At 39.8% G+C, this 26,269-nt stretch overlaps 1 protein-coding gene across 3 annotated transcripts in view; it reads right to left on the minus strand.

Moving 5' to 3' along the window:
• Window positions 1-26,269, minus strand: part of PRKCE (protein kinase C epsilon) — a 503,064-nt gene that overhangs the window by 147,929 nt on the left and 328,866 nt on the right. For 2 of the 3 annotated variants that reach the window (XM_054023148.1, XM_054023146.1), the window contains exons 3-11: window positions 25,406-25,565; window positions 22,049-22,083; window positions 19,101-19,186; window positions 16,456-16,588; window positions 12,550-12,692; window positions 9,773-9,805; window positions 9,267-9,363; window positions 7,748-7,962; window positions 4,714-4,887 (exon numbers count right to left, since the gene is read on the minus strand). In XM_054023148.1, the coding sequence (XP_053879123.1) occupies window positions 4,714-4,887; window positions 7,748-7,962; window positions 9,267-9,363; window positions 9,773-9,805; window positions 12,550-12,692; window positions 16,456-16,588; window positions 19,101-19,186; window positions 22,049-22,083; window positions 25,406-25,565 (1,076 nt within the window). The remainder of the gene's footprint in view (window positions 1-4,713; window positions 4,888-7,747; window positions 7,963-9,266; window positions 9,364-9,772; window positions 9,806-12,549; window positions 12,693-16,455; window positions 16,589-19,100; window positions 19,187-22,048; window positions 22,084-25,405; window positions 25,566-26,269) is intronic. The other variant, XM_054023147.1, reaches the window with a different exon arrangement.

Below are 26,269 nucleotides of genomic sequence, written 5' to 3' on the forward strand. Positions count from 1 at the left end.
TCGCTCTGTGCCTCAGTTCCCCATTTATAAAATGGGCATAATGGTTACTAACTTCATAAGGGCTTGGGGGAATAACTATACTCTCATATTCATGGGGAAGAAAAATCTTCAATGCAAATGCACCAGAAAGCTGACTTTAAACATTCATAAATCCATCTGTTAAAACTAATTTTCTTCAAAATTGTCTTGATGTTAATTAACATCTCAGTATAATTAATAGATTATAAGGCAAAAAGGGACAATTATCTACTCTGAGCACCTGTCTTCAAAACCATATTTGAAGCATTGAGCATCCTTCATTTTTCAAATTATTCAAGCATTACAATTCTCATAAAAATATACTAAAAGCATATTTTATTCTATGTTCAAGTAACTTCAAAACACTGAGCTGGTTTTGATCAATCTTTTAGAAAAGTTTACCTTTAGGTTTGAGACAAAACATGAAAAAAATTCAGCAGCAAAAGGTTGTATTTTAGGAAGTTAGGAGCAATTCCTTTCATGATTTTATTTGAATTAAATTATTCAGCATCTCCCCCTGCATTATTTGTTCAGTTTATAAGCTGTGTGAACAACAGATGGGAGTTTCACAAAAGTTTTCAAATAACATCTTTCAATTTTCTGCTAGTCTCCCAGTTCAGCAAAACACATGCTTAAACCCATCCCCGTTCACCAAGAACTTCAACTTGTGCTTGGCTTTCATGTCAATGGATTTGAGCACTTGCTTAAAGTAAAACACATACTTACATGATTTGCTCAGTTGAGACCCTTGTACAGATTATGGTTCCAATCTTAAAGTCAAATGGGACTATTCATTTGATTACAGTTAAGAATGTGTGTAAATGTCTGCAGGCTATGGACCCAATGTATGCTCCTGACAGCCTTCTCATCTGTGTGGGGAGGCTGTCTGACACTTGCCAGTCAAAACCGAGAAGCATTGTTAAAGCAATATTAACATGTAAGTTTATATCCATATTAGCATCCACTTGGCATAGTTCCTGAATTGGGCCCATGGCTTTCCAAAATAATTTAAAATATTTTCCATAGTATATCAATGATGACTAAAAGATAATTTAGACAAGCATCTTAATGAAAAGGATATCTGAACAGATTAAAATGTCTACCTTATGAAGAGACAAGGTAGGTTTGGTAATATCTTTGACTGGACCATATATAGAGCTCTTCTTCAGGTCTTCTCTTTGTAAACTCGAAACCTTGTCTCTTTCACCAGTAAAAGATGGTCCACTCAAAGATATTAGCAAACCCACCTCCTCTCTAATATAAGGGATCAAAATGGCTACACCATCACATTATGAAGGTAAACACTACAATATGTCTTGCCACGCAATCTGTACTGAGCAACTTCTCTGCACTGTCTGCACAGTTTTAATTACACTTTACAGCATGCAAGGGAAAGCTCCCACTTTTTAGAAGCATTAATTTTTGTGGCGAAGGGAATAAAAGATAAAATGAAGTTACATACAGAAAAAAACCATCAAGTACTTTGACAATTAATACAATGCCAGTCTTCCCCAGTATGAGCAATAAGATATATCTGAATTGTAAAATTTAATTCCAGCAGGATCACTATTGTAGGGCCCAATTCTGAGGTTCTCAGCACCTTGATCTCCTACTGCAGACAATGTTAGTCTAAATAATTAATCCGACACTTATGTTTGAAACATTTTTGGCTCTACTGTGCAAAAGCCTTTGTCTCAGCAAAGCTATTTTTATTATACACGGTGCTTGTTTAAGAACTGTTTCCCTACCTGTTTTTTTTTTATAGGAGCTGAGCAAATAATTCAGTGAATAATGTAGCTGTTTCCCCCCCCAATTCACAAACAGTTTACAATTTTTGCTGATGTATTAATTATGTTTATATACAATTTCTACAAAGAGTCCTTTGTAGATTGTTCCCAAGCAGTTCTTTGAAATATTTCATTATTGAGATGTGTTCCTTTGTTTTGACTGGACACATAGGTCACATGGTATTTTGTTGTTGTTGTTGTTTAACAGGACGGGCTTAATTCTTAAAGACTCCAGTTTCTTGTGAGAATTACAAGCTCAACTTTTGCTCTCTGCTAATATAACATTTGAGTGAAATCAACCCCTGTATAGAATGCCAGCACAATGTCTATGCATGATTAAAGTTCCACATAAACCAATGGGGGTCCCACTATTTCCCATAGGAGACTGTATCACAGTCAAATATACCTCATAGTGTCTTGGAACAACACTTGTTAGGTGTCTAGTTAGTTAACTCAAGTTACTTAGTGATCAGTTCATTCAAGTTATAACTGACCACAAACTCTAGTCTAGTTATTCTCCTTGAGGGAGGGGAAGTATTGGATAGTCTCTTTGGTGGAGAGATGGCCTGAGTAGAAGCAAAGGGGGAGGAAAACAGAGGACTGAGAGGATGTCAGTGGGAGCTATAGACAAATTTGTGAATCTCTTACACTGGGAAATGGCTTGGAGAGCGGGAAGAATACAATTCAGAAGTGTCACGGGAAAGATGGTATGGGCTGGGAATGGAAAGGGAGGGAAATCACCAGTAGAAGCAGGGAGTGAACAGCAGTGGCATAATTTACCTTATGCAAAGCTGGCCTTTATTGATGTTAACATTCCCCAGTCACATGACTCGTATCAGCAGGATGGTATATTTATTTACATTTCAGGAGGTCTGGTCTCCCTTAGTCTTGAAAATCTCTCTCTGTTGATGAAATCTATTTCTTCCAAATGCCTCATCTATTATTGTAAGAATAGTGTGTTCAAACATTCCGAAACTCAACTGAAATTCAAATTAGAATGATCCTCAGATTCTTTGAAGTATCTCTGGTAGAAATAAACTTTATTTGGATTTTTTTCATATATGTTCCTAACACATTATTTGTGTTAGTGTCAGAAGATGTGAAAGGCCGAAAACCCCACTACTTTAAATACTATGAGATTATGCCAACAATCTGCTAATGGAAAATTTGAAGACTGTAATCTAGATACTACTGACAATTTTCCTACAACACACTAACCAAATTTCTTGTCTTCTTAATCAACTGTTCAGTTAAACAATTTTTCCTGACAATTCTGTTCAAAAACTTTTTAGGCACAGATATTCCATAATTGCATGCAACTAATTACTACAATTGCACATAAAGCCATAGCAAATTCATAAGCCAGGTAAACATTTAACTGCTCATTTGTGCATATACATTTTTGGTTCTACTGTGCAACTAGACAGTATGATTTTTGTTATGCCTACTGTTGGTTTAATGACTTTGAATTAGGAACAATGGGCTAATTTCTCCCTGGTTTAACTCCACTTATTTTAACAGAGTTACACCAACAATAACTTTCCCCCAAGAATTCAAATGTCATCCTTTGCTGAAAAAGAACCCTGAACTCAGGATGTGGCTGGTAAGTAATATAACTGAATTTCAAATATTTTATTTTAAATATAAACATTTATTTATTTATACATTTTAAGTCTAAATATTGTGTTTTCTCTAAGGACTAAATCCTGGTCCCATTTAAATTAACGGCAAAATTTACATTGACTTCAATGGGGTTAATGATTTGGAACATGTAATATTTTAAAAGAACTTTTTAAGGTTACAGGTGTTTTTAAGGTTTTAACCAGATACAATAATTGATATTCTATCAACAAAACTGCTTATTCACAAATTAAGCTTTATTCTGCAGTCCTTAGGCAAAACTCCCAATGAAGTCAAGGAGGCGACACAAAGTACGAGAGAACCTTTATCTACCAGGTGAAAAGCAGACGATGGTTGTCTGCTCTGCTGGATGACAGAAAGAAATAAAGGGCTATGGGGATGAAGTATGGAAATGAGCACTGAATAGGACTAGTCTCAAACATCCTAATTAACAGTTTCAGAGAGTCTAGACAATTCACTCACCCTCCAAACAGAACGTTTAAGATTAGAGTGCTTACATGCTGGTAGCAACCCCAGTCTGCAGAGGGATTCCATATCAGAAATCCCTAACAGTGAACACACAGTGGGGAAGGGAATAGTTTAGGGAGCAAGGATCTCATTATCAGCTTTTGCTGTCCTCCTACCTCATGGACAGCATTAGTTTTATAGGAGTTGATTTGAAGGGCAACATATCTGCCTCCTCTTCTTTTTGAACTCTACAAACATCAGCTTCATTTTACAGCATAAGAAACTGAAAATATGAACCGCAGAAGGGTTCTCCTGTAATCTTATTTCTGTCAGAGTTAACGAAAACAGAGTTTTAATGAACAATTTGGGTATCTCTTTCTCTGCATACTGGACACTAACAACATTTTTATCTCAGTTATGTAAGCCACTGATATACCCTATTATCGTATACTGTACAGAAACCCTAGTAAAGGATAACTCAGTAACCTATTGTTGTTTCTCTACTGCCATCTTCTGGCATGTACAAGGCAACACAGTATTTATGCTGTTTAATAATGGCACTACATTTGCCATGAAGATTCTGTTTGGGCAAGCAGTGAGCTGGATATACCATTTTCCTTTGATTTCTTGACAACATACAAGTTAAAAGGAGAGCCCATTCAAATTTCATGATCCTGAGGCGTCAATGAAACCCTCTAAGAAATATTTCAAAACACTGTGCATTGGTACTTTTCATGCAGCTTCATTTTGAACTGCAAATACTTAATCCTGTTGTACAGCTCTCTTGATGAAAGTTAACCAACATGCTTATTTAGCATACCTTGGTCTGGAAGCAGCAGTAAAGTTGTGTTAGATAGGGATGTTTCCGTGCTAATGCCAGAATTCTCTTTTCTGTCATTGTACAGTCTACATCATCATCTTGAAGGATGACATCTTTCTTTAAGACTTTCACCGCATATACTTCATCTTTACCTTTTAGCTCAGCTAGCATGACCTAGAATCAGTAGAAATCTTTGCTTATATACAGCACATATAAATCACACAAATATATTATACATGACAAATTTAAACACAATAGAAAAAAATGTGTATAGATTTGAAAAGTACAGAACAATTGAAACGATAACTGCACTCACACAGCACTCTCAAGTTGTCTATTTTACGTAGCTAAGTAGCTGAAGAAATTCACATTTTAAAATGGACACTTTTATTAGAACTTTGAATATCAGCCACACCGTGTATGCTTCATTCAGTTTAGTTAAGATTGCAGGCAGTTAACTCCTTGTTATCCCGTACCTTGCAGTTTGCCTTCTGTGCCCTACTGCTAAGATCTGGAAAATAGGGAAGGGGACAAAGCTAGAGCACAATGTGGGTTTAGTTCCCAAAAGTGCTGCAACAATTTTGTCATTCTATAGAACAATGCACATCACTGTGACAGCCTGAAAAGAGCACCCAAAATCAACACCTATTTGAGGGAAAAGCCCTGTCCCATTCAAACCTGAGTTTGGCTTGTCTGGGCGTGGTACAGAGGTACTCTGCAGAGACTGACTGGGGTAGTGAGGAATAAGGAGACAAAGAACTGCTCCAGAACTGGTACTGCAGGAACCCCTGTATATGCAGAGACCTCTTTATTATGGAGGTATCAAGAGTGGATCTGTGTAGCAGCAGATTCCCATGTTCCATCCCTACCTCTTAATCACCACAGAGCATAGCACACTGAAAAGAAAATTACTGTAGAACTGCATAGCTCCAGCTCCACACATTCCCTCCTGCCCTCACTCGCTTTCAATAGTATGTCTACACCGTGAAAAAAAACCGTGGCAGCTGACCTGAGTCAGCTGACTTGGGCTCGTCGTGAGGCTCAGATTGCGGGGCTATAAAATTGCAATATAGATGTTTGGGCTTGGATTGGAGCCCAGGCTCTGATACCCCTCCCCCTCACAGAGTCTGAGCTCTAGCCTGAGCCAAATGTCTACATGGCAATTCTATAGCCCTGCAGCCCGAGCCCCATGAGCCCGAGTCAACTGACCTGGGCACTGAGACTCATAGACATATCCTCTAAAGATACCCAGAGTGAGCCCCCTGAGAATTAAAGCTATGAAGCATGCATGGTGTTTTCAGTCCTTCCACAGACTCCTGCTTCTTCCACTTACTGCCTCAGAGTGGAAATGCAGCGGTTCTGCTGCCTAAGAGAAAAGATTTGCCAATTTGGAAATAATTACTCCTTGTTCTCACATGCCCTCACTATTATCTTCTTACTGCTACTTCTGAACTCCAGATAAATCCTTGCAAGATATTCACAGTGAGGAAGATCAGACCAGTCAGTAAATTATTACTTGTTATTTTTATTCATAGAATCATAGAAGATTAGGGTTGGAAGAGACCTCAGGCGGTCATCTAGTTCAACCCCCTGCTCAAAGCAGGACCAACCCCAACTAAATCATCCCAGCCAGGGCTTTGTCAAGCCGGGCCTTAAAAACCAATAAGGATGGAGATTCCACCATCTCCCTAGGGAACCCATTCCAGTGCTTTACCACCCTCCTAGTGAAATAGTTTTTCCTAATATCCAATCTAGACCTCCCACACTGCAACTTGAGACCATTGCTCCTTGTTCTGTCATTTGCCACCACTGAGAACAGCCTAGCTCCATCCTTTTTGGAATCCCCCTTCAGGTAGTTGAAGGCTGCTATCAAATCCCCCCTCACTCTTCTCTTCTGCAGACTAAATAAGCCCAGTTCCCTCAGCCTCTCCTCATAAATCATGTGCCCCAACCCGCATAATTCCATTAATTATTTCTCCTTTTCTCCCTCCCAAAAGTATGCTAAAATATTAACAGCTTAATTAGTGTGGACGCAAATCTGCATGCTCATTTTTCAAGCACTAGCACCAGTGAAAGCAGCCAGTAGACAAAACACCTGTGTAGGCATGTGATGGAATTTATACAAGCTTCGCTCATGCCAAACTCATTTGGTCAACTCAAAGTCAAACTCAGCCAAAACTACAGAGCTTTGCAAGGTTTTCATCAAACCATTAATGGGCTCATGTTTGTTCAAAACATAGTCCAGGCACACTGAAAGGTTTAAAACACTGAGTGAATCTTATCTAGGTTTCACATCAATAATGAAACCAAAATCAGGTGAGGTTTGCCTGGCTTTGGGGGATGGGGGCTGTTATAAAATCTTAGCACAGCTCCAGCCTTCAAATCATTTTTGCTTTCTTCGTTGAGAAAACCGTGATTTTCCTATTGCTAGCGTTGAGGGACACAATGCAACTATCGCAGAATGAACTGGACTATATCTTGGTCTCTTTCATCATCAATAAAACCATCAGGTTGCTGCAACTGAGCTAGAAGAGGGATGGAGACCAAACACAACTTAATTTTCACGTGGCATGTGGAATTTTCAAGGCTGGAAGTTGGACAAATACAACCACCCATCATTTGACTTGCAAAGTGAGCAAATTTGAAGTGGAAATTATCTGAAGAGAGAACAAACACAGAATCCCCTAATGTCATTTCTACACTTCTGTTTCCTATCGGAATACACCCACTGTAGTTATATTCCCTGTCCAGTAGTATTTATTCTACATTTAGTTAATGCAATTTCAATAGTGAAATCTTGAAATCTAGTTCAAAGCTCTTAGCCCTCATTTTTTATAATGATTTAAACAGTAAAGTAATTCTAGCTAATCAGCAGGATACATATTCATGAAAATGACTATTTTGAAAGCTGACTATCCCAATAAGTAAGACAAGAAAGAAACCCCTGTGGTGGGATCACGTTAGGCAACATTAACATTAGTACTGTGTACAGCAGAGTCAAAAATAATCCATCAAATCAGAGAAAGCCACCAACCTTGCCAAAGCTGCCTTTCCCTAATACTTTAATGAAGTTGAACTCTTCAAGGCCCATTCGCTTGGTCTGGACTTGTTTGACTTCCCCGTTTTCACCATTCTCCCCAGGTTTATTAAGCTGATTGTCTGTTGACGTTGTTGCTGTCGCTCTGTGTTCTTCTCCTCGATTGTCAAACGACAAAGCTTTCCTAATGTTGTTTTCAAGCTCTTTGATTTCTGTGAAAAGGTGGGAACAACGGATTGACTTCTCTACAAACCCAGTCCATGCTATTGCAGGCGATTCCATCCCTCTTCTCATTATAAGAAATATACTGCTGAATCTCTTAGGTAAAGTTATTTAGTTATCTAAGGGCTTAGATAATGAAATTCATAAAAAGAATAGGAGTACTTGTGGCACCTTAGAGACTAACAAATTTATTAGAGCATAAGCTTTCATGGACTACAGCCCACTTCTTCGGATGCATACAGAGTGGAATAAATATTGAGGAGATATATATACACAGATACAGAGAGCATAAACAGGTGGGAGTTGTCTTACCAATTCTGAGAGACCAATTAAGTAAGAGGAAAAAAAACTTTTGAAGTGATAATCAAGATAGCCCAGTACAGACAGTTTGATAAGAAGTGTGAGAATACTTACAAGGGGAGATAGATTCAATGTTTGTAATGGCTCAGCCATTCCCAGTCCTTATTCAATCCTGAGTTGATTGTTTCTAGTTTGTATATCAATTCCAGCTCAGCAGTCTCTCGTTGGAGTCTGTTTTTGAAGTTTTTCTGTTGTAATATAGCCACCCGCAGGTCTGTCATTGAATGACCAGACAGGTTAAAGTGGACAACTCCCACCTGTTTATGCTCTCTGTATGTGTGTATATATATCTCCTCAATATTTATTCCACTCTGTATGCATCCGAAGAAGTGGGCTATAGTCCACGAAAGCTTATGCTCTAATAAATGTGTTAGTCTCTAAGGTGCCACAAGTACTCCTGTTCTTTTTGCGGATACAGACTAACACGGCTGTTACTCTGAAACCTGAAATTCATAAGTTACATTTCGGTACCACACAAATAATGTGATGCAGGGCATTCAATCTAAATAAATAGATCATGCTGACACTTTCACTTCCAAGTGCTACAGGCCCCATTCTGCTTCCAGACACACCAGCATAAATAAGGAATGAACACTAAGTCCTCTGAAGATTCAGGGTTCATGTGAACTCTCTCTTGTGGATTCACAGTTTCCCTGAGTTTCACTTTGAAGTCAATGGAATATATTGGTGTAAAGGAGAGGAGAATCAGGCCCTTTCAAAGTCTTTTTTTTTTTTTTTTTTAAACTACAATTCACAAAATTTCCCATCAGATTTCCGGATCCCTGAAGGTGACTTTCTGTGGCTCACACTTCTTGTTTAATTTGAAGCAGATTGTCTATCCAGGCCGGGGTCCATTGTAACAGCACTATTACTCCTCATAGAGACTGACACTGCAGCAATATTTATTGGTATGGAAATAAAACAGGTATCTAACCCTGATCACATGGAGAGGTTGGTGCTGACTTTGACCTGTCTTCTTCTGAAGGTGTGGTTCCAGGAACTGGCTGCTGAGATTCTGCACCTGCAATTAGCTAAGAACATTCCCACAAAAAGATATTCAGCTGTGAGATCCTCTAACACAAAGAGTGCAAAAGAAGCAACTTCACAAAGGGAAGGAATAAAGGGAACTGAGTATATTTCATCCTCGTTAAATTATCATCTCACTGCCTGTGTCAAAAGTTAGATTCCAATGCCTACAGTACAGGCTTTCACTTTAAAGATGAACTGAAATGCTCATCAAACGCACAGAAAGAAGTCTATGTAAGATTTCAATTCAGTAATATGTGAACTTAACAACTGCAAGCAAATATATTTGCAAACAAATTAGTCAACAAATATTAGTTCTTCCATTAGAGTCCAATCCCGCAGGGTGTTAAGTGTCCTCAGTGGCAGGTGTCATTGATGTCAGTAGGAGTTCATGCTGCTCAGTATTTTACTTACCCCAAGACCAGAGTTCTCGGTGTTGCCTTTTCCCTGTAATAGCAATAACAGTCCACAGATCTGTGCCGAAATCTTAGTGATATCCTCAAAGATTTTAGTGATGCCCTAACTCTTAATGCTGGGTTTGGGCCTTAAAATGTCTTTCAATTCACAATTAAAACATACTAATATATAGGTTTTAAGCCTCTGTTTCTGTTCATGAAATGGGATCTCAACCAGCTTCACAATTTATTTCTTACACAAGCACATAAGTACATCTTTAAATCCCCTGTCCTCTCACTGGTATGTTTGTTGCTGGACTGTCTCATTTACAAGTTACTACTGTCAAGATTAGGTGTTTTCTCTGAAAAGCTACTTTATTATTGGGAAAAAAAAAAACCCAGCCAGGTGGGCAGAAGGTTTTCTTTTCAAAACAGTAGTATTAGTATTACTGTAAGTACTAAAACAAATGAACTGGGTCAAATCAGCAGACCATCACCGGGTATATCACACACACATTCACTGTTGCTAGCAGAATTCACAAAAGACTCAATCCCGCAAGCTGCTGAGTGCCACCACAGTCAATGGAAACTTCCTTAAATGTATATGGTGTGAATAACTACCTTCTTAGGTAAAGAGGTACTGCTAATTGAATGCCAGCATTTAGGAAACTGACACGGTATTCTAAAGGGGAGCAATGTTAGAATGTCAAAGTGTAAACAAATCACAGCATTTACTGAAATACGGCATGTAGTAACTTAGGGCCAGATTTGTAAAGGTACTTAGGAACCTAAAGATGCACATAGGTGCATAGTGGAATTTTCAAAAGTGCCTTAGCTCTTAACTCCAATTAATTTTAATTGCAGCATTAATGGGATTTAGTTGCATATACATTTCAAAGCGAAAATTAACATACTAGAAACAAATCTTCCCTAGCTGAGTTTTTGGAAAACCTGAGAATATTTTCTACCTGTAAAACATTCCACAGAGAGCCCAGTTCTTCTTTACATTACACCTTTGCACCCATAATGAATTCAAAAGACAATATGGCAAAATGGAATTTAATATTTAGAGGAAACCCAGTTAGACAAAACACTGAGGAAGTATAGCAGCATACTATGTTTTACTAACCTTTAGCCAAATATTTTAATAGATTCCACCTAATATAACTTTAATGTTAAAAATTACATGTGGTCTGGGGAATAGGAGTGTGGACTTAGATCTACTGTCTCTGCCACTGACTGCTGCACAACTTTGGGGAAGTTATTTTCCCTCTTTCCCTGTTTCCCCTCTGACACTTAGTCTAAATAGACTAAGTTCTCTGGCTCTTACTACTTATTTGCACACGGAGCACAACAGGGCCCTGATTTTGGTTGGGCCCTCTACATGCTGCCATAATAATACAAGTGTGGTTATATAATGATTTTAATTCATGCTTCAATAAGTTCCTTCAACAAAATGACAATTAAGGATGGAATTTTCAAAAAAGCCTAAGAAGTCCCACTGAAAGTGTTAGGCACTTCTGAAAATCCTACTCTAAGGCTAGGTCTACACTGCGGGGGATCGATTTAAGATACGCAAATTCAGCTACGTGAATAGCGTAGCTGAATTCGACGTATCCTTTTCGATTTACCCCGCTGTGAGAACGGCGGCAAATCGACCGCCGCGGCTCCCCCGTCAACGGCGCTTACTCCTCCTGACGAGGTGGGAGTACGCGCGTCGATTCGGGGATCGATTTATTCATCTAGATGAGACACGATAAATCGATCCCCAAGAGATCGATTTCTACCCGCCGATTTGGGCACGAAGTGTAGACTAGCCCTAAGACTCTTTCAGAACCAATTTTGTAAACAGAGCTGCTGTACACTTTTATCAGTGGCAGTGCTATCAAATATTAGCAAGCACTGCACACTAATTTTGTGCAATTACAGTACAGCAATTTTTCTTTATTTTCCTAAGATTTGTTATTCAATTAATTGCTTTCCAATTTTCCCCTAACTTTTTGTTTGTTTTGCTTTAAACGGTTTTCTTAATATTTCAGGACAAATATGTAGTTGACCGTGAAAACAAAATTATGTCTAAAGCCAAGGGATTAACATATGTCAGGAGAACTGATTGTAAAGGTCACTCATTTCAAGAGGTGAGAGACCACTGCCATCACCATGCAAATGCAGATAGATATGAGACCACATGGTGATCAGGGCCACATTGTAAATCCAAATTAACTCAGTTGAATTCAGGATACATTTTAGGTGGCCCGTGATTTTTGTTCCAAGGAAAAGCAGATTAAAAAAGCAGATTAGCTTGGAAATACCTGCTTGCAGCCAATTTCTTTTTATAAGAGAATGTTGCTGTTTCAGTGCATTTATCATCATTACAACAGTATCATAGGGTAGAGTCTAGCCTCTGGCAATCAAATGATCTCATGACAGTTTTCAACTAGATAAGCATATTTATATATTAGTCATGTATTTCAACGAGAGATCAAAGTAGTCACCTTGGCTTCTGAAAAGTCCAATTCCTCGTGCCAATCAAAATAAAACCCATCTTGACTGTTTAAGTTGTCTTCAGGTTTGCAAGACTCTACCATATCAAAACAGATTCCCCAAAGAATTTTACCAGGGACGATGTATGCTAAAACTCCAGAGCCAAGTCCTTTTAGCCTTACTCACATGAATAGGCACATTGACTCCATTGGATTTCTTGAGTGAGTTAGGTGAGTAGGATTCAGCGCCAGCTGTTATTACTGATGTACATTCATTAATTTATTGCTCCTTTTTTGTGAGATTTTTGGTTACCTTTTTCTTTCGTTGCCCACTATTAGTGATCTTATCTGGAGTGACTCCAAGATCTGCAAGTACTTTAGCTATTCCTCTAGCATCCACTCCGCAGTTTGGTGCTACGTTTGTTTCACAGCGTCTATGTACATTCATCTTGCAAACTGCAATGAAATGTGTGGTGGGGAAAAAATGGTTTTCAGTAACTTAAATAGACATTTATTTTAAAATATCCATTTTATTTGATTTCAGTCAGATCTTTCAGGATCTAACATTTCTTTTAAAATATAATTCTATTTTGGTAGAAAAGAATTTAGCTGAATTTGCAATGGCACTTAACACACTAACATAAAATTATGAGTCCACTTCATTATTCTTTAGAATATAACAATGAAATATTAAATTTAACAGAAAATTGAAAATAATAGTTTTAGACATGCAACCTCAAGCTCCACGCATTTGGACACACACAATTCAGTTACTCTGGTAGTGGCCTGCGTAGGCTGAGCAACACGTCAAAGTGACTGGGCTAACCTCTACTTTCAGTTACACACATGATAATCCAGAATAACTCCTTTTACCTTCAGTACAGTTACTCTGGATTTACACTGGTGTGACAGAGCCCATTTGGCCCATTTATCTCTCCTAGTTCTATACTGAATTTTACTCACTGCCTACTATCACTTCAGCATATCCAACAGGGTTTTTACCACCATCTCAGCCTAAGAGGTGCTTTTGAATATGTTATCCTGTATGTTTCAGTGCCTAGCACAATGGGGTCCTGATTCAGGACTAGGGCTCCTAGTCATTACAGTAATACAAATGATGACAATTAATTATTATTACTATTAAGACATTGATAAAAACCTTATTGAATATGCTGAGTTCATCATGGGTCAGTGAACAGTGCTACTCCTCAGGGCACTTCTCCTGCTCCTACTGAAGTCAATGGGAGCTGCATCAGGCCCCAGGACAGTGACAAGGCAGCCTTTACAACAACAGAGAAAACGAATAACCCTGCAAATCTCAGACATGTTCCAACTAGAAAAACATTTAGAGCTTTGAACTCAGCCTAATCCTGCTCCCATTGACTTCAAGGAGAGCGGAATTAGTCCTTAATCTAGCTCTTTCTAATAAACTGCTTACAGTAGTGTCTCTTCATCTGCTTTACTCGAGACTGTTATAATCCAGCATCACACTAACAAGCCATGTATTCATGTACCTAGTTTTAATTTTTATATGAGGCCAATCACATAATAAAATTATCTCCCCCTTTGGATAATTATCCTCTACACAAGATGCACTGATTCCCTCTCCCCCTCCCCCTTTCCCCACTACTGTCTCTGTAACTAGCATGTTAGCATGACCAGGGAAGTCATGTAGTTTCCTGGTTACTCAGAAAGAAAAAAAAATAGTAAAGAATGCAGACTTAATTAAAAATAAAGTGGATTGGATTTGTTGGGAGCCCACTGACATGTCTGAATAATTTAGCCTTCAGCGCCCTCTGGTGGAACACGATACAGAACAGGCAAAATTACAAGTGGTGTCAGGCGCTAGATGGACAAGATTCTCTCACTTTAAAATTCAATTGGTCAAATTCCTCCCTGTATCAACAGAATTATACAAAGCATGAATTAAGCCCAGTTTACCACCCTATTTTCCTATTACGATTTTAACCAACATCTAGTCCAATACAAGTTACACTTCACAGCAATCCTCTAGAAACAGGTGCTCTATGCGCTCTGTGTATTTAGCAGCAATCCTGAGCACTTCAGAAAGAAGGTAGAAGTTCCAATACACTCCCTACTCTCAAGAATGGAGCAGAAAGGTATAGGAAGAAATCCCTATGGGCTTGTGTGTCTGTGATCCAAAACACAGCTGGTAGGTCGAACATTTGTCCTATGAGCCTTAACAGTGTGCCTTTAAGAGCGGAACTAGCTGAAATGAAACAAAGCAGAAAATTCTGTGCATTCTCAATATGTAAGGTTATTTAAACAGAGGGAGGAAGGGTAATAAGCAGTGTAAAACAAGATAAAAAAAAGAGCATTTCTCAGGAATAAGCTTTTCATGGAGGAAGCCAGCAGAGCGTGCTTAAGCAGGCAAGTTTCTGGAAAGGTGAGCATTGATTGGCACTAGTTAAAAGAAAAACAGGAAGCACTACTCTCCTGCTGAGAAGCAACCATTTCCAGTTGTTTGTGAATTTTAGATTTCATGCAGGTCATGGTGCATTTTTTACAGGAAACAGTTTTATAAGGAAAGCATGAAGAGAGGAATGAAGATGCTATATGCTGAACCATTATTTATACATGAGCACGATGATGATGATGTGGTGGTGGTGGTAGGAGGAGGAGGAGGAGAAGCACCCAGAATATAAGGAATTGAAACTTAATTGTTATAGAATGGAAAGGAGATGGTAGATTGACTATAGTTCTGACTGAGAAATGGCAAATACCAACAAGACTCAGATGAACTGACAAGGGTGGTCTGAATTTCCCGCCAACAGAATTAAGGTGACATAGAAACATAGGGATGGCAATAATAGGAAAATAATAGTCTTAGTCCTACCACTATCCATCATTCAATGCTCCGGGGGAGGCTTAAGCTTCACAATGCTTCTTAGCGTGAAACACACTGCTATGGGAGCAATTTCTTCATGACTCCAGCTGGTGATCACCTCATGCCCTGAAGCAAAAGGACTGGCAGCTCCCTAATAATTTCATTTTTACCCAGTGTAACTGCAGAAGATATTTTTATTCGTAGACTGCAATGCCTTCTATATGTCACCTTTAGCTCCAGTTCTTTGGAAAATCAGGCAGTAAACTTAATCCTGTTTTTAAATTTACTAAGCTGAGTCTGTCAATTTATGGAAGATACAGTCTCTGTAATGTGAAAACAGTTTTAAATTTCATTAGATATGAATTTTTATGAGTTTGGCATGAGCTTCAAGCCATAGTCCATTAAAAACCCACAACAGATGGTTTGATTCTCCATTTATCCCAAAATGCTATTACCCTGGAAGTATTTGAACAGACTTTACTTCCCCTTTCAGAACTATTTATCTGTCTCAGGGGAATCTAGTCCTTAAGGCTGCCTCATTACCAAATGGAAATGTACATGCTCCTTCAGCAGAAAAGAAGCCCTATGTTATCCAATTTAGCAGCCACAAGGAGATTTGAGGCCACCTCTTCCCTGCTAAATCACAAAACAGCCTGTGTCAAGGAGATTAAGGAAGAGCAGCCAGTTTATTTCAGGTGCATGATCTAGCTTGGACTTGGGATGGGAAATCGATGCACAGTCCAACGTCTGTGTTCCAAATATTCAATAAGGACACAATCAATCCCATTCTTTCAGAATTACCACGGGAGGGAGCAGGCTAGCCTCCACATAACATGGTGCAGCCAGACATACAAAACCTTTTTTCTTTCTTGTTTCTTGGCTTGGGACTCAAGTTTGGTCCTGCATGGACTTTACACAGGTAAAGCTCAGCCTTCATGAAGATATGAAAGCAAAAAATAGTGTATAATTTCCATCCTACAGGAATAAAAATATCCAAGAAAAATTGAAGGGATACAAACCTTCATGCTTCTGGGCATATGTCAACCTCTAACTAATCGGATTAGGAAGAAACATTCCCCGTGAGAAGGATATTCCATAGCTACCCACTACAGGGTTTCTTGCACCTTCCTCTGAAGCATCTGGTGCCAGATGTTGTCAGAGGCAAGACAATGGACTAGATTCTGATCCATGATGGCAATTCCCATTATCTTATGCTGCCACTTGCTTTTTACTATTAACTGTACCTGCTAGAAAACAGAATGACTTGGCAATAGTAACGTATTTTCCTATTATGACAGACAAGCACTTCCCAAACCAATGTACTGGCTGAGAAACATAGAAAGTCTCTAAAGTAGAGGTGGTTCTCCTTACCTTTGCATTGTAAACCTTGTCTCAAAAGACCCCAGAGCAATGAACCACAGTGGTCACAGAAGGTGGGCACTTTGTAATTATGAATGCTGAACTTGTGAGGCATGTTGACACTGAAGCGCTGGGAGCCCACTTGCTGAAAAAAGCGAAGCACAGCATATTGAAATCCCCTTTGTTTCTAATTATTCACTTTTATAGTCAATGTGAATTAGGGCCCCGATATGTTTTGAAAAGTACAGAGGTGAAAAAAGATGAAATAGGTACATTTGGTGTAATCATCCTTTTAAATGGGTTTATTTCCCCACAGAGTGTTCCACCTCTTTTTTCTTTCTTTTTTTTTGTTTTGTTTTGTTTTTGTTCTTGGTGTTCAAAAGATCACAGATAATTGATGGTGCAAAGACTGCAGTCTGCTTCCAAGCATTCCTGGAAATAACAACTGCACAGCTATCAGCAGAGATCTCTCAGTGTGAAAGGCAAGGAAGTCGCTCCCAATTGTTTTCAGAGCAGGCATGGGAGGTGCTAGTACAGGAGAAAATGAAAGACGTCACAATCCACTTGCTTTTTTTATATTCCACAGGTCTTTGGATTGGTAGAAAGAGAAAACAAGGTACGGTGTACAGGGAATCCACAGTACCATTAGCTACTGACTGAAGATCATCAATGAAAAGTTAAGGGTGCCCACTGCATAGCAAAAGATTTATTCCAATGCTTTTTCTCCCTCTTTCCTATTACTGCTGGCTTCTCTCCAGTGGGCTAGCACCCCTCTAAACAATGAGAACATCGTATCAGCAGTGCATCTAAGCTTCCACTAGTCTGGAGCCTGGGAACATAAATCTGCTCAAGTATCAGAGGGGTAGCCATGTTAGTCTGTATCCACAAAAACATCAAGAAGTCCGGTGGCACCTTAAAAACTAACAGATTTATTTGGCCATAAGCTTTCATGGGTAAAAGAAGTGGGTTTTACACCCACGAAAGGTTACACCCAATTAAATCTGCTCAGGAATTCAGATCTCCTTGTGGACACTGCTCAAAATCATTGTTAGCCAAAACACTGGTGTGGCGGGGCTACGTCATAACCCATGAAAGAGATCATGTTCCAGAGTGAAAGCATGTCTGCTCCCCAGATCAGGGGACAGAATATTCACTGCAGAGGTTAAAGTGTTGTTCTAATCTGAAACACACTGCAAAAATGGCCCTGGAGAATGCCAGCTGCTGGTGTGTCAGTGGCATCCACTTAGCGTACAAGTAAAATTCAGTTAGCGTACAAGTAAAAATAAATAAATAAATAAATAGAAGGTGGGGGAAGTGTTTCCCCCACCCATAAGTGCCAGGCCTACAAACTCAGCCATTGGCAGACAGTATACTTTACAGCATCTTTTATGCTACTCCAAGTTATGTGGAGGGGTGGAAGCAAATCTTGCTGGCCTGGCCCATAATTGCAGAAGCACAAAGGTGGTTTAAAACCACCTCTATGCACCCTCTCTATTTCCCCAAATTGCAGGCTGTATCTTCACTGACAAAAATGGTTTGTCTTACCACGGAATAATCCATGCACATTAGCTGTCCTGTAAAAAGAGAATGGAGACAAGGCACTGCAGTTTTACTACAAGGTAAACTAGGGGATCTCATCTAATTACCTCACATTCACACTACAAGGCCATTGGCTCCATTTAGGATTGTACAGCAAGATAACTATCACGTGTTGTTATCTCACTGTAAACATGCACCTTTGGTCAGTGCAGACAAAACCATACTGTGCATTTGTTAGCCACAGCTCAGGATCTGGGACCAGGTTTGGAGTGAGATTTTTGTCTTCTTTAAAAATGTACATCCTTTGAGGTAGGAGTCCTGTGTTCTTTTATATTTAGAGCAGTGGTGAGTACTGTTGGTAGATATAAATAATAATATAATAATTTCCAAGCTTAGTAAGACAGTTTATTTCATTATCAGCAGACATCATTTGCTTAAATATCTGGTAACATATACTGGATAGATAGATAATCCCTTTTATATTATGCACAACAAATTTCTCCATAGCTGTGAAGTAACTGTTAGAAAAGCTGTTAACTACACAGTAACTGGTATAACCTCTCCTGTGTTATTTTATAACTATGGGCATTATTCAATGGAGAATATTACATGTTTTGCTTTTCTTCCACATTTGGAAGCCCGGCATGCAGTTAGAGCAAGCCCCCTGTAAATAATTTATGTCACCTCTGGGCACTCTTTTATGTTAACATATGATGCACAAGCAGAGACTTTATACTACTGATAGCTAATGAATCACCCACTTTAAATGCAATTGGGAGGAAAAGGGTCTGAACCTGCTCCCTCTGCATTCAATGGCAAAACTTCCATTAACTTCAATGGAAGCAGGATAGAAACGAAAAAGAGCTTTGAGATGTCAGAGAATTTTGATTTTGTCTAACACTTGCTAGCCAGGAACAGACTGCTTTACAATTATTCCCAAGCAAATGGAGCTGTTATGGTGATTTGTCATTCAAGAGTAAATGTTATACTATGTGGAAACTGGAAGGGTGCAAACAAACTCCATACCTTTTTGTTGATGAAATGGAGGAGGCGGTAGTGACATGAATAGATAAAAAGATTTCTTTTTTATCTAGAGCATTTATTTTATAAATATTTACCTCGTCATGAGTTTCCTGTTTCTTTAAACCAGCACACTTAGTTATTATAAGCTCATGGCATCTCTTGTGGACTACACAAGTGCAAACTGTAAACAAAAAGGGGATGAAAGAATAAGTTTTCATGAAGACAGTTTTAAAAGTACAAGCTTGAAGTCAAAAGGCTAAGACACTGGATCCCTTCCCCTGGGATATGAAAGACATAGGCTAAAAAGGCCCAGATCCTCAAATTGTTGTTGGGAGCATTGTCGTAGTCATGTTGGTCCCAGTATTTGAGACACACAAGGCGAGTGAGATAATATATTTTATTGGATCCAATTCTGTTGGCACTGCCGCTGGAACATTTCTAGTAGTGGGCGCACTGAAAGCCAGCCCTCTTACCCCCGTCCACTATCCCACCACCCCCAGCTGAGGCAGGGAACAAAGCCCTGGGTGTGGGGTGGCAACCGGGACCCTGGGCGTATGGGACCAGCAGCCTGAGGAAATAGGCAGCACCCCGGGCGTGCGGGGATGGCAGTGGGGAGCCGGTGGGTGCTGCAGCACTCCCTGCACCCATAGTTCCCGCACTTATGTCTATTGGTGAAAGAGACAAGCTTTCGAACTATATAGAGTTCTTTTGCAGATCTGGGTTGACTTGAAGATGATCTCGGTGTAGGTTGAAAGCTTGTCTCTTTCACCAACAGCACTTGGTCCAATAAAAAGATATTACATCACCAGTCTTGTTACTTCCGGATCGACAAAGGTATTTAGGCTTCCATCAGTGTTACTTAGGGACCGTAAATACCTTTGAGGATCTGGGCCAAGTGACTTGTGATTTTGGGTGTACAATTTAAAACACCTTAAAGGGTCCTGACTTTCAGAAGGTGTATTCTTTGCACTTTCTGAAGATCAGGCCCCTTTAAGGGACTCTCAGGATGGGCAACCAAAATCCAAAGCACCCAAAATTATAAACCATCTTTAAAACTCTCAGTCATAGCTTAGTTCTGTCACTAGATAGCAGCTTATATAAAACACTCGTTATTTGTTTAGCACAGTCAATGGGACCAGCACTATGTAAGACATGAAGATAGAAACAGCCCCTGCTTAAAGAGCTTTCAGGCTAAAAGAAACACAAAGGCACATGGGATTCACTGTAAAATCAGAAAAAGGAAGAAGTGAAGTGATTTTATTATTATTATTACTACTAATAATAAATGAAGATTTCCCATTGTTTCAGCAGGCAAAAGTGCTTTGTCAATATCCAGTGTCAGTCACATTTGAAAAAAATAAACAGACACAGTAGACAAATATCTGCAGATACAGCAGATGGGATAACAATTACAAGGTTATCAATCCATCGTTCTCAAGATGATGAAAAATTGTCCTCCATGAAAAAAAGACTGGCTACTTTTGATAACAAGACACTGAACTAGATGGACTACTGGTGTATTCCCAGAGGTGAAAGTAAGCCGTACCGGCAAGAGCCAGTGTGCCGTACCAGGGCGGCCCGGCTTCCCGGGCGGCAATTTAAATGGCCTGGGGCTCCCAGCAGTGGCTTTAAATTGCCACCAGAGCCCTGCTGCTGGAGTCCTGGGGTAGCGGCAATGGGGCTCCGGGGGTTATTTAAAGAGCCAGGACTCCCGCTGCCTCTACTGCCAAGGGCCCTTTAAATAGCCCCCAGAGCCCTGCTGCCAGAGCCCTGGGGTAGCAGCGGCAGCTGGGGGCTCCAGCAGCGGTTTAAAGGGCCTGGGGTGGTAGCAGCGGCTGGCTCTGACTCCTCCCATCCCCGCCCCTTCCACCCAAGGCCCTGCCCCTTCCGGGGGCCACAGCCGGCCCCAACCCAGTCCCTATTTTTACTCACACCTGTATATTCCATTATATCAATTCTTATTTTCTTATGTAAATAAGTGTCTTAAAGTTTTTGTTACGATGAGAAAAACTAATCTTTTCAACTCTCTCATAACTGAAAAATAACAATGCATCTTGCTCAAACTTTCCAAAAATAAAATCTTTGGCAGAGACCAAAGCAGGAAAAATTTCATCCCCCAATGTGACTGTTTTGAAAAGTTATGAGCATAGGAAATTAGAGGTAAAAATGGAAACACTTACTCAGTCTTAACTATAACATTTGCTACCGGTGACATCTATAATTATCTAATCTAATTAATTACAGTATTTTGCCATTAGCACCTCTCATCCAAGGTTCACAAATGCTTAACAACATGGGATAAAGCTTCCACTTTTTCAAGAGCAAAAAAGTGAGAAACAGAGTCCAACATTTCCAGAAGTGTCCACTGTGACAATATGGGAAATCTGTCCATGTACAGCTTTTGAATTCTGCTTGCTATTGGGGACTCTCTCTGTGTATCTGTGTCAGACTGCAATCTCCATTTTGAACATGGGGATTGTTTGTCTTTTCTGATGTCTTTTGCCTCCACCCTGAGCTAAAACCCACAGGAGGTGACAGCTGGGCCATGAGGTTCAACTTAGTCAATACCAAGGACGTGTGCCAAGGATGCCAAAGAAAGAGATGGTGGTTGAAGCCTACCCAGAATCACGGCAGCTTAAAAGCACATAGGCCCAGTGGGAAGGACCCAAACACCGCAGTCTGCTCAGTGTCCAACAGGGGGAGCTTTATCAGGGCTGCAACACCCACTAATTTTCAATGGCCAGCATGAGAGGTCTGATTTTCAGAGATGCTAAGTATACACTGCTCCTAGTCACCTCAACTGAACCACCCCTAGTTAATGGGCACTTTTGAAAATATGTCTAAGAGACTTGTTCTCAGTCACAAGTCAGTAACTGATTCTGTTATAAAACCTACGTATTCTGATTCATAGTCTTGTGCTCCAACCCTGCTCTTATATATACACACTATGTCTGATGAGTAGTGCATAACTCTGCTTATTTATACATAACAGCACTAATATATTAGTATCTATTCTAGTTTCTCTCTGTAGATTTTCTCTTACCTTGACATTGGTATCCCTGTTTTCCTATTACACCCCTGTAGATAAGAACATACATAAAGTATTTTAGAAAATGTAAAAAATACATAGATAAAAAAAGTCACACTCTGCTGTTTTCTTCTTCTATTGGCCAGGTTCATGATTCACTAGAACATTTTCCTGTAACCCACAGCCTGTATGCTTCATCATTGGACTAGTTTTCACATCATCCTCTTAATATGGGAGAAAGGTACATCACATGACTGGGGGGAGGGGGTGAATGCACCATCTGGATCATGTACTTGGTGCATTCCTACTTACTCATGGACAGTTCTCAGTCTACTAAACAGATGGAATCCTAATAAACTGAAACTTACTTTTGCTGATATTTTTCTTTTGTTTCTGAACTGTTGCTTGATTAGAATTTCTCTTTCCATGCCCAAAATTGACAGTGTATACAAAATGTATAAGTTGTCCGTCTTTTATAATGCTGCATTTATTCTGCAACTATTTTTGGCATAACTAGACTTATTTAAACCTAAACCCATGATGTGCACAATGTGAAAACAAGAAAACTTCAGGATGTGGAAGGCCCTTTGTGCACCTTTTGCAATTTCTCCCCAAACCATGTCAAATCTTCTCTAGCCTAGTGCCCAGTCCTGCTGTCCTTTCTTACATGAGACCAAATGACTTGAAAGTATGTGACTTCACTGTGATAGGCTTCAGGATCTGTCCTCTACTTATAAAGTCTTTAGAATAGGAATTTTGAACCAGATTCTTTTTTTTTTTAAATGGAGATATACCTATCTCATAGAACTGGAAGGGACCCTAAAGGGTCATCAAGTAGCAGGACCAAGTACTGATTTTGCCCTAGATCCTTAAGTGGTCCTCCTCAAGGACTGAACTCACAACCCTGGGTTTAGCAGGCCAATGCTGAAACCACTGAGCTATCCCTCCCCCCGAATGCTTCTTGCTACCCTAAAGTAAATCTGGCATAGCTCTACTGGAGTCACTCTGGATTTACACTGGAGTAGCTGAAAGCCAAATCTGTCCCCATGCCTTTTCTTTGTAAAGTAACACACATCTGTGCATACCTGTAATTCATAAAATAAATCATTTTTGAAGTGGAGCTCTTAACTTAGTGTTATGTTATGATCTTTATTAATTCAGACATGCATTTTAGGCTGAAAAGGACAGTTACAAATGTGGGAACCTAAAGTAACCTAAATAAAAATGGCCTGAATGTCACATGTGCTGTGCACCGGCATCAACTTCACTGGGATTCGTGGGTGCTCAGTGCTTCTAAAAATAGGGCCACTTTTGCCTAAATATGAATTTAGGAGCTTAACTTCAGGCATCCTAGCCAAAATTTATATTCTTAATATTAGGCTCATAAGTCTACTTTCAGGCACCTACATAGAAGTGGCCTGATTTTCATTGAAGTCACTGAGAGCTGCATTGCGCTGCATCTTTGAAAATCAAACCTCTTTGATCTAGATGTCTAAATATGTATTTAGGAGCCTAACTTTGGGCACTCATTTTAAAACAAAATTGGACCCAGGTTTGAAAATTTTGGCCTTCTTCAGTCCAATGGAGTTGGAAAAATCCTTGCTGATCTACTAAAGGATATTAACAATATGCTCAGATAAAGTTTGTGAAAGTGACTAGGTTTTTCTCTCAAAGGTTGTTTGTTATATTCACTGCTGGAAGGAAGTAGCTCAGAAATGAAGAAGCAGAGTAAAGATATTTGATGGTCTGATAGGATATCTTGGGTGAAATTCTGGTTCCACTGAAATCAATGACTTAAATGGAGGTAGGATTTTCCTCTTGGAGGAAGTGACAATCCCCTTTTCTAGAATCCTCATTCTGGATGGTTTCTGCATGCCAGCTGACATTTTAATTCCTGAAACACCCTGGGCTCACATCCAAAATATCTGTATTTTCTAGGGGTTTTCTTCATCAAAACTCAAGCTTTTGAAAGCTTCAGGGAAAAAAATTGGCCATGAGTACTTCCTCCTCATACAGAAGGCATTCAGGATGGCCACCAAAAGAGGGAGGGGTTAGGAAGGCACATGGCCAAATTCAGTTTCACAATGATTCCACTGACTTTACTGAAGTTACTCTGAATTTCTGCCCATGTAACTAAGATCAGAATCTAGCTCACACTGCATTAAATGGTGATTATTAACTGAAAAATGTATTTGTTTAACTTTTTAAACAAGTCATACCACAGCTCTATGCTCTCTTTGCTCTTGTGAAGTCTAGCTCTGCAGTGACACTTACAGTTGTGAAATATGAGTTTTTAGGCTAGCCGGTACAGTAGTGAGTTACAGGAATCAGATCCATTTTAGATATTAGGCCAGACAGGACTGAGCTCTGTAATTTAGAGAAAATCCCAAATTTTATCAGTCATAATGGAAGGTTTTGACATGTTTCCGTTATTGTATGCAAAAACTGATGATGAATGAACATTAAAGAGGAAAAGAATTAAACTGCTGTACCGCTCTGTGGCAATTTCCTGCAATATCTTTGGGCGATCTCACTGTGTTAAGTTTATGTGTCATTGCAAGCCCATGGGGGATGGTGACCACAGCCCTCCAGGACCTAAGAACAGTGCAGGGGGAGGGGGAAAGGGGAGTGAGCTATTAGGCAAATTCACTCAGCTTGTAACACTTCCGGGGAGGTACCACCACCTGGACAGGCTCACACATACTAGTACAAACTGGATTCTCCAGAGACCAACAGACAAAGAAAGGACTTTGGGATAAACAGCCTCAGTTTAAACTGATTCAGGGCCTTCTTTCTGATCCAGCAAACGGAGAGAACCTTCAGTCCAAGGGAAGGGTTGGAAGGACTGACACCTGCCAAGCCTGAGGCTGGAGTTGGGGTGACCTCTGGTAAGTTTTTTAGCATGTGTGTAGATTTTTATTGTTTTTAATACATTTTCTCTGTAATGCTTTCACCTTAAGAATAGATGTGTTTGCTTAGACAGAGCTGTGGTGTAACTTAGAACTGTGGGCAATTGCACCATTTATATTTTTCACAGAGTATGTGAAGTGCAAATGCTGACCTAGTTCAGCAGTCTGTCTTGCTCAGAATAACACAGTATAGGCAGGAAACTGTGCAGCCTGGAAAAACCCTGGTCAGGAGGAAGAGAGACTAGGGTCTCCATCTGAGAGAGAGGTGACAGTTAAGGACCTGGGAGCTTAGAGTGGGTGCCCTTTCTGGACCATGGAGGGGTCATACAGGTGGAGTTCCCCTGACCTGTGGACACGCTCTACTCCTTTTGGACTGCTGCAAGACACAATGGAACCTCAACAGTTCAATCCAAAACAGCATGACATTTGCAACAACAACAAAAAAGCCAACGGTTGGTTATACCATATAAAGTCTCGGCAGTGCGAACAATATGTTGGTTGCCTAAGGTAGGTGGCCATAAACTTGTGTCCATTGACTTGATGAACTCTGCGTCGCACAGCACCCTGCCGCTTTCTGGGACGCATCCGCTCTCTGAATACACGTTCTTCATTGTCTTTGGGTGCTGAAAAGAAAAAGCACAGGGGAGAAAATGATAAGCATAAAATCATCCCAGACACACATTCTGAGAACCAGACATGCAAGGGAAAAATCAAAATCGAAGTCTTAAAAAAGCCCCGTGTATCTAGCTGTGCAATGAAACTCGCTTCCACAAAACTTGGTACAGGCTCTACCATAGGCAAAGCAGAGTTATGTTTATTTTTCTCATTTAGGGCCTAATGTTAATGGGATATGCCTCTTACTGACGTCAGTGGGAGCTGAGGTTCTAAGCACCTCTTATAGTCTAACCCTTTCACTGTAAACTCCATTGGGCTGGGATGAAATCTTCTGAATTTTGTATAGCTCCAAGCACACTGCAACTACTTAAACAATAAACATTGCAATTCTCCAAAGTCCTCAGAGATCTCAACTCCCACTGCCTTCAGTAAGAACAGAGAGCGCTGCTGAATACCCCAAACTTTGGGAGAGCTTAAATGCAGAACAAAATTGTCTCAGCTGGTCTTTTACTCTGAAAAAGGTAGGACAAAAACTCCATATCCAAACACCTGGAAAACTTTGTGGAAGTTCCGATTAGGACCTAAGCTTTGTGGTTCTAGCTCTCCTCTAACAATAATATTATTCTTATTCGTTGTCTATATATTTGAGGAAAGGGAGGTAGTCTCATTAACTGGTGTTTGTACAATTGCAAGCAAGTGGAAGCTTTCGCGG

Source organism: Malaclemys terrapin, chromosome 3, assembly GCF_027887155.1.
Source record: "Malaclemys terrapin pileata isolate rMalTer1 chromosome 3, rMalTer1.hap1, whole genome shotgun sequence".
Taxonomy (NCBI): domain Eukaryota; kingdom Metazoa; phylum Chordata; order Testudines; family Emydidae; genus Malaclemys; species Malaclemys terrapin.